This window comes from Equus quagga, chromosome 11 (assembly GCF_021613505.1).
Source record: "Equus quagga isolate Etosha38 chromosome 11, UCLA_HA_Equagga_1.0, whole genome shotgun sequence".
Taxonomy (NCBI): domain Eukaryota; kingdom Metazoa; phylum Chordata; class Mammalia; order Perissodactyla; family Equidae; genus Equus; species Equus quagga.
Genome location: NC_060277.1, coordinates 64,008,047 through 64,016,871, shown reverse-complemented (window position 1 = coordinate 64,016,871; position 8,825 = coordinate 64,008,047). Strand labels below are relative to the sequence as shown.

Genomic DNA, 8,825 nt, shown 5'->3' with positions numbered 1-8,825 from the left:
CAGTGGCAGGGATGATTGTCATATGCTTGGTGCCCATTTCTGTACAGGCACACACTTGGTACTCAGTAAAACTGGTTGAATGGAATTGAGCGTGCATTAACCATCTTTGTGTTTTCTCAGAGCGCTTCATTTCTTTTGCCTTCTGTTAAAGTTGGTTCACTGACCACATCCATTTCTGTCATCATCTCTGCACGCAGTAGGGGCTTAACAAATGCTGAATAACTGAATTAGTTCTAATAGCACTATGGAGCTTGTAATTAAGAGACACGTGTATTTTTAGATTGCAAAATTCTCTGCAGATTTTATTTCCTTGACATTACAGTGACATATGACAGTGACAAAGAACTTCACATTTTGTGCATTTCTTTGGTCACTTTTAGCATTTGGATAAATTACTCTTCACTAATGACTTTTGTGTGAACCTCCCGGCTCTTCACCCGCAGCTTATTGACCTGGGACTCGGCAATGTCAGCCCGTTCCTTGGCCTCCTCCAGCTCATGCTGGAGCTTGTGGAATTTGGAGAGGTTGACGTTAGACCGTTCCTCCTGAGAAAAGAAATGCATTTGAGAGAACAGGAAAACGACATTTTCTGGTTCTTATTGCCTTTGTTACTAGAAGTAGCTACGAGGTTTGCTTCATGAATGAGAAAGCAAAAGAAAAACCTTAAGGAAGTTTTCAGAATTAACAGGATGAGAAAGATAGCTGCAGCCAAATGAAAAAGAAATGTTCTGAGATGGATTTATTATGAAGTTAAATAAGACTTGGACATCAGAGCCCTCATTTGCACAGCCCCTATGAGTGCTGGGAATTGCTGGGAGTTGTAGAGTGTTCTAGATAGGGAGGGAAGTGGGTTGTACCAAGAAGCATTTCTGGACTAACGTGTCTGGAAAATTGCTTAAAGAGGTCTCAGAAGAAATGAACCTGAATCTCTAAGGCTCCAGTAATTAGTAGTAACATTTTTCATTCTAAATAAATATTCATTTTCATACCTAATTTTGTATTCCCAATTTTGTGTTCTTTGCCTTAAAGAAAGCCTCTTAAATTCTAGAAACTTCAGACTGCACAAAACCTAGACCTGCTCCTGAACCTTAATTTTTAATACCAAACATACTTGATTATTGTTAGTGTCTGCTTGTAAGTATAAAGCACAAGCCCTACCCCAAGAATATTTAAGGTGCTCTACCATGTGCCACCACATGGCTCATGAAAAATGGATTATTAATTTTTGGTTGCTTATTTACATTTGTTGGCTCTATATTTTAAGTGCATAAATAGCATCATTATTGATACAAAAATGAGCCAAGAATCTTTCATTTTTGGGAATTTGACAGTATTTGAAATACTCTCTGTGAAGATACAGCCTCTTCAGCTTGTCTCTTATAAGCTTTAACTTTGGTTTGTAATTTGTCCACCAAGTCCTGCAGCCTGAGAACATTCTTACGGTCCTCCTCAGTCTGAAATGAAAGAGGTAGCAAATAGATACTGTCATTATTCGAAAACTCGTGAAAATAAAATATGGAAAACCTAAAAGGCTGGTCACCTGGTAAGTGAGTTCCTTTACTCTTTCTCTCATGTTTGCGCAGACCCTTGACAGCCTCAACATTGCGCTTCTGTTCACTTTCAACCTCATTTTCAAGCTCCCTCACCTGGAAGAGAACAAAGGAGTTTAACAATTGGCTGTAACTAGCTGCGTGAACAGGCCAGGAATTGAGTGAAGTGGTGGAGACCCACCCTGGCCTCCAGTTTCTGGATCTGCTTCTTCCCACCCTTCAGGGCCAGCTGCTCGGCCTCATCCAGACGCTGCTGCAGGTCCTTCACTGTCTGCTCCAGGTTCTTCTTCATCCGCTCCAGGTGGGCGCTGGTGTCCTGCTCCTTCTTCAGCTCCTCAGCCATCATGGCCGCCTAATTCACAATAAAACAAGATCAGTTGAGGCAGCTGAGATAGCACATCAAGATTCAAGTTTGACCACCACTGTGTTGCCCTCTGCTCACATCAGTGATGGCCTTCTTGGCCTTCTCTTCTGCATTGCGAGCTTCCTGGACAATGTCCTCCACCTCTCCCTGCAGCTGGGAAATGTCTGTCTCCAGCTTCTTCTTGGTGTTGATTAAGCTGGTATTCTGTTTCAAGTTAATAAAAAAGAAGAAAAGCAAATTTCATTATAACTATTTACATTTTCATTTTTACTAGTGTACACAGGCATAAATTATTGATCGTTAGAAATAATTCAGAATAAAAACCAAGTCAAAAGTTGATTCTAAGTATATGCCTTCTTTTCCTTCTATCCATATCTCTGTTAATAAAAGTTCTCTTAAATTCTTCCAGATAAAATTTAGTTTTTAATACCAAACACATTTGACTGTTGTCAGTGTCTGCTTGTAAGTATAAAGCATAAACCCTACCCAAAGAAAATATTTAAAGTGCTTCACTATGTGGCACCCCACGGCTCGTGAAAAATGGATTATTAATTTTTGGTTGTTTATTTACATTTCTTGGCTCTCTATTTTAAGTGGATAAATAGCATCATTATTGATACAAAAACAAGCCAAGAGTCTTTCATTTTTGGAAAGTTGACAGGATTTGAAATATTCAGTCAATTCAAGGATACTAATAATGAAAAAGAAAACTGCTACATTTTAACTTGATTTTAAAATTATTTGTAGTATCTGATTTTAACTTTTTCATGATGGCTATTTCCATATATTATAACTTTAAAAAGTATACGTTAATATATGTTTATTATAAAAAAATAGTAGAACATGCAAATTTGTAAAAAAAGAGACAATAATTATTGTACTCTCACCACCCAGAGGTAATCATTGGTAACACTTTTCTTTGTCCTTCTAGATGTTTCCTGTATATTTTTAACAAAGAGGATCATACTTTATATATCATTTTTAAGTTGCTTTTTTTACTTACTGTGTTGTGAACATCTTTCCATGGCAACAAATGGCTGTATTTTCGCCACTGTGAGGCTATGCCACCATTTATTTAACAAGTCCATTGTAAACGACAAATGCTGACTAGCAGTAATGATGGCCTCTATGAATTCGAACATAAGAGCTTCTTTTTATATCCCATGAAGTTAGCTTTATGTGCATACACAATATGTAATTATTACCTGTGGCTTATTCTTTCTCCTGTATTTTATTCGCTTAGCTATTTGCAGCTTAGAGTTGCAAAAGACAAGATGGCCACCAATGTTATGTATATAGTTATTAGTAGGGGGTCTTTGTGCTTTTTTACAAAAGTTCCCACAACTCTAAATTATTTCAAATCAACATGATTATGTCAGTCCATAAATATACTTGTGAATCAGCTAGGCCTCAGTATGTACTTCCTGATGTACATTTTCCAGAACTTCAGCAAGGGACCCTTGCCAAGATTACTCCTTACTTTATAACAAGCTTATCCTGTCAAATTGTCTTCAACTACAGGGAGTGCATTTGCTCAACCATAGTCCTGAACCTCACCTGGGTGTGTAAGAGTTGCACATGCTCACTAGCATCCAGAAGCTCTTGCTCTGCCACTCTCCTGCTCCTCTCAGTCTGTTCCAGGGATGCCCTCAGCTCTTCAATCTCTGCCTGCATCAGGTTAGCTCTGCGCTCAACCATTGCCAGTTGTTCTTTAAGATCATCTTGGCCTCTGATGCCATCATCCAAATGTAGCTGAGTGTCCTACACAGAAAGAGAAAATGACTCTTACTCATGCTCCAATTAAAGCAAATGCAAATTTAGGGTCATGGACACATGTTGATCTTAATAACTTAGAGTATGATTAGATAGGAAAAACTTGCAAGTCCCTTTAATGACAAATTTTTTGTAGCCCAGGATAGCAGTTCTACTCAAAAGAACATGATGTTATATTATTTTAGATCCTGAATCATAAAAGAATACCATGGCTAAAACTACAAAATTTTGGATCAGGAAAGTATCCTTAGAGATGAGCTAGTCTAATGGCGTTATTATATATATTTATATATTAAACAAATATAGATATATGTATTTTATAGATATTTATATATTATAAATAGATTATATATAAATAGGTTATATTATAAATAGATATTTATATACATCAAACAAATGAAGTCCACATAAATGGAGAGATTTGTGCAGTGGCCTCTTTCATCACTTCCTTTGTCTCCCCACCCCACTTCTCTTCACTTGAAAGTATAAACTCTGTCCTGGGCTTTCCAGAGTTAAGCTATTTTTCAGCTATGTACATAAAATTTTCAACTGATTACCATATTACTTAGATGATTTATGGCAAATAGCCCTCCTAAAATTTAAAATTGGAGTTACACAATTACACACAGACTGTGTGACACCGTGTGTGTTTGTCCAATGTACCTTCAGTATTCCTTGTGTGTTTCTAAGACTCCTCATTGCCTCAGTAGCCTGCCAGTTGGTGTGGTTCAGCTGAATTTCCATTTCATTAAGGTCTCCCTCCATCTTCTTCTTGATCCTCAGGGCATCATTTCTGCTTCTGATCTCAGCATCTAGGGTGCTCTGCATCGATTCCACAACTCTGAGATGGTTCCTCTTTAGCTGATCGATTTCTTCATCTTTTTCAGAAATTTTCCGGTCAATCTCAGATGTCACCTGATTTAACTCAAGTTGAATGTGAAGGATTTTGCCTTCTTCATGCTCAAGAGATGCCTTTCAAAAAAGCAACACTGAAGTTAACTAAAGAGCTTTTTTTCCTTTTGCACATTATGGTGATTTGTCCAAGAAGGTATTAAAAAAACTCATGAAGTTTCATACATTTTAATTTTGCCTATTCTGCATTTCCAAGGTACAATTCAGTATTTCTCACTGAATTACATGAGTTATCCCTTAAAGGCTTGCAACACAATACACCTGAGTTGCTATTAATTTTTCCATTTATTTATGATGTGTAGCTGAGTAAACGGAACACGTACCTCTGCCTCCTCTAGGGCAGCCTGTAGTTCGTTCTTCTCTTGATCTATTTGTTTCTTCACTTTCTCCAATTCATGGATATGCTTTCCTCCCTCTGCAATTTGCTCGGTCAGGTCAGAAATCTCCTCTATGGTTTAATAATAAAATACCAAATTCAGTCGAGAAAAAGGAAAAATTGAAAAGATCCCTCCATACCATTTTTGAAATAGAATGATTACAAAGACTCACGCTGCAAGTTCTTATTCTCTCGCTTTAGCGTTTCAAGTTGGTCCAGGGATTCCTCATAGCCATTCTTCACCTTGAACAGCTCAGTGCTGAGAGAACGGGACTCCTTCTGGGAGGCCTCCAGTTCAGCCTGAGTTTCTTCATTTTTCTGTTTCCATTCTGATAGGACCTGGAAGGACATCAGAACTAAGCTTCTATAACCAAGAATCATGCCAGTTTCCCCATAGGAAGCTGCTCACTGTGGACCACCTTGTCAAAGTTCCTCTGCTTCTTATCGAGGGCTGCGCAGGCGGCATTAGATCTCTCCACGTCAATCATGAGGTCCTCCACTTCATTCTGGAGCCGCTGCTTTGTCTTTTCTAGAGAAGCACATTTGGAATTCACGGCTTCCACATGTTCCTCACCATCCTGCAGACACTGGGCCAGCTTCTTCCTGAAAAGTTGGTCAGTGTGAGTGACCAAGAGTGGATTCAAAGTTACCACAGTGAACTTTAGAAAGCTGCTGACTAGGAAAGCATGCTTTCCCCAAGAGTTTTTGCTCCTATGTCCACAAGTTAAGATTTTCTAAAATATCTTCTCAGTAGCCATTTTATCTGTTCTAGAATTCTATTTTCTCTAGTGAATTCTTATTTATATCTCAGGAGTTGTCAAATATATTGTTGAGGCCATTTTTTGTGTGTGTGGTGGTGGTGGTGTGTGTGTGTGAGAGAGATTGATTATGAGTACGCACTTTAGCTGAGTGAGCAATGTGAGGATGTGAGGATGTGAGAGTGAGGAAGAAGTCACAGCCAGGAACAGGAGGCATATCTTCAAAGAATGTTAGCATTGAATAGGATCCTTAAACATTTTCTAGTATAGTCCTCTTTACACAGAGGAAACTGTGGCCCAGAATGACGGGTCCAAGGTCATAGAAGTAGTCAGTTACTTTCTGGGTTTGGTCACCCCAGACAATAAATATTATTCCATTATTATTACACTTCCCACATATCATCCAAAGTCTTACTGCTCTCTTCCCCACCCCACCTAATTCATGACCTCTCCAGCCCACACGCTTATCCAGAGTGCTCCCTCTGCACATGCTTACCAAACCCTCTCATTCTGTTTCATTCTAACAACTACTGAGATAAATCAAATTTAGGGAAGCTTCCTTCACAGGGAAGATAATGGTTATTTTCCTTCGATGTGTAACTCCCATGAGTTTTATTCCACAAAAAGTGTATTATTAGTGAATAAGTTCATTGATACTGGTTGTTAGTTAAATGATGACAGAGTATGATAGTTTTATTCTGGACTTCCAATACTCCAGGTAGGAATAAACTGATTATCGTTAATTAAAATATTCATAATAATGTGCCAGATAGTCTCCATTTTTCCTTATATTAAATGAAATTAGTTCTACTTAATTCATAAAGGGTATGCTGATAATTATCAATTCATTTTGGTGGAAAGAAATTTAAGACACATTTGTAAGAGACCAGAAGGGGAGGAGGGCTCTGGTCTTGGCCCATTCTCCAATAGGCATACACTGGGCTGTAAGAAGGAGAATATACTTAATTAGAGTATATTTGATTGTATTTGAATATATTTGATTGTAGAGTGGGAATACAATAAAATAGGATGAAATCCTTTACTTATCTCCATGCCTCGATTATTCTGTCTTTTATTTTGCCTTTGCTGTTTTTTTCTGGGGGGAGGGGTGAGGAAGATTGGCTCTGAGCCAACATCTGTTGCCAATCCTCCTCTTTTTTTGCTTAAGGAAGATTGTCACTGAGCTAACATCTGTGGCAATCTTCCTTTATTTTATGTGAGATGCCACCAAAGCATGGTTTGACGAGCAGTGCTAGGTCTGCCCCTGGGATCCGAACCTGTGAACCCCCAGCCACTGAAGCGGAGTGCCCGAACTTAACAACTATGCCACCAGGCTGGCCTCCCATGTTCTGTTTTTTAACTTTTTATTTCTTTCTGCCCTCCTCACTAAGAGCTCATACTTGGCCTCCTCCAGCTCCTCTGTGCGCTGGATGGCGTCCGTCTCGTATTTGGTCCTCCATTGGGCAACCTCACTGTTGGCCTTAGACATTGACCTCTGCAGCTCAGCCTTGGCTTCCTGCTCCTCCTCATACTGTTCCCGCAGCAGGTCACAGTCATGGCGGGCTGACTGCAGGGCATGGGCCAGAGCACTCTTGGCCTGGACCAAGCAAAAAGTGTGCAATGTAAGTTTACGTACTCATCATTGATATTCTCTATGTGAAGTTCAATAGGTATGTCATGCTGCAAAGCTCAAGTGATTGAAAGTATCAACAGGAAATTCTCACCTTAGACTCCTCTTCTAGCTGCCTCTTTAATTCCTCAATCTGTTGTGTAAATGCTTGTTTGCCTCGGGATAGCTGAGAAACCAGAGCATCTTTCTCATCTAGCTGTCGTGAAAATTCACCTGTGAAAGACAAAACATGAGTGATTCAGTTCTGTTGTCTAGGTGAAGAACAATTTAAAGAATGAAATAACATTAGAACTCTTTTATTTCACATGATGAAAAGAATAAGCGAAGAGCTCTGGTGCTGTTGAGAAGGTTATTTCTTGCTTTTTCAAAAAAGTGTGAACTTTCTTTGATATTTTAGGATTTGGGCATTTCTTTTGAGTAATCCTGAGGCAACAAAACTCTCCTCAGTTCAGGGAGCTTAATTTTTTTCCAATTATAGCTTAAATCGTTCTTTTCACCATCTCACAATAAAAAGATGAAGGAATAACTAATCAATGATAAATGGGTGTACATGGCCCGAGAAGTGGTTTGCGTTTGATAGGTAAACACAGGTGGCGGCTCGCCTTTCATTCTCCACCTCTCTGCGGGCTGCTTATATTCATTTACTGACCTGATTCTGTCTGTAAACGTGCCTTCTGCGCTGACAAGTCATTGATTAAGCGTTGCTGCTCCTCTTCCTTCGTTTTCACTTCACTAAGCTGGTCCTCTAGGGTGCGGCACATTTTCTCGAGGTTTCCCTGTGGTGGGAAATAGAAAACAGGAAAAGATGATATATTTCTGTTTGTATCTCTGGGATTTGAAGGTCTGTAACTACTTGTGGAAAGGGGCTGAGTTTTATTTACTTTTCTATCTACCTCAAAGCCCTGCTCAGTGCCTTGGATGTAGAGGCACATAATTTTGGCTAAATGAATAAATAAATGATTGTGAAAATTATATAGTTTTTATATGTTTTCTCCGTAACTGCATTCTTTCACAGTGATAGTAACAAAGTTTAGAGTGAATTCTACAAATAATATTTGAAGGCTGAAATGATTCAATTTAATATAGTAATGCCTATTAAGAGTAATTTTAAAATTTGAGATAACATCTAAAATTTGTACAGTTACGTTAGATATGGTCATATATAAATATCGCCATATAGACATCATATAGTCATATAGATATTGACCATTTTGAATTGTTGCAAATAAAGATGAGAAGGGGACAAGTTAATAAAGACCTTGGCTTTGGAGACAGTCTCCATGTTGCTCGCCAGGTCATCGATCTCCATCTTCAGCTCACTCTTCTCCTGCTCCATTTTCTGCTTGACCCTCTGCAGGTTGTCTATCTGCTCCCCGAGCTCGGCCACACTGTCCGCGTGCTTCTTCCGCAGAGCGGCCGCCGTGGCTTCATGCTGCAGGGTGGCCTCCTCCAGGTCCCTGCG

At 39.2% G+C, this 8,825-nt stretch overlaps 1 protein-coding gene across 1 annotated transcript in view; it reads right to left on the bottom strand.

The window, feature by feature from the left end:
- Positions 1-392: 392 nt before the first annotated feature.
- LOC124247193 (myosin heavy chain, skeletal muscle-like) overlaps positions 393-8,825 on the bottom strand; it is a 51,392-nt gene continuing 42,959 nt past the window's right edge. Inside the window, 15 exon segments of the mRNA XM_046676275.1 lie at positions 393-545; positions 1,359-1,454; positions 1,541-1,561; positions 1,563-1,646; positions 1,732-1,902; positions 1,993-2,118; positions 3,472-3,675; positions 4,351-4,659; positions 4,923-5,047; positions 5,149-5,314; positions 5,395-5,578; positions 7,134-7,330; positions 7,458-7,576; positions 8,013-8,139; positions 8,622-8,820. Coding sequence (XP_046532231.1) covers positions 393-545; positions 1,359-1,454; positions 1,541-1,561; positions 1,563-1,646; positions 1,732-1,902; positions 1,993-2,118; positions 3,472-3,675; positions 4,351-4,659; positions 4,923-5,047; positions 5,149-5,314; positions 5,395-5,578; positions 7,134-7,330; positions 7,458-7,576; positions 8,013-8,139; positions 8,622-8,820 — 2,281 coding nt within the window.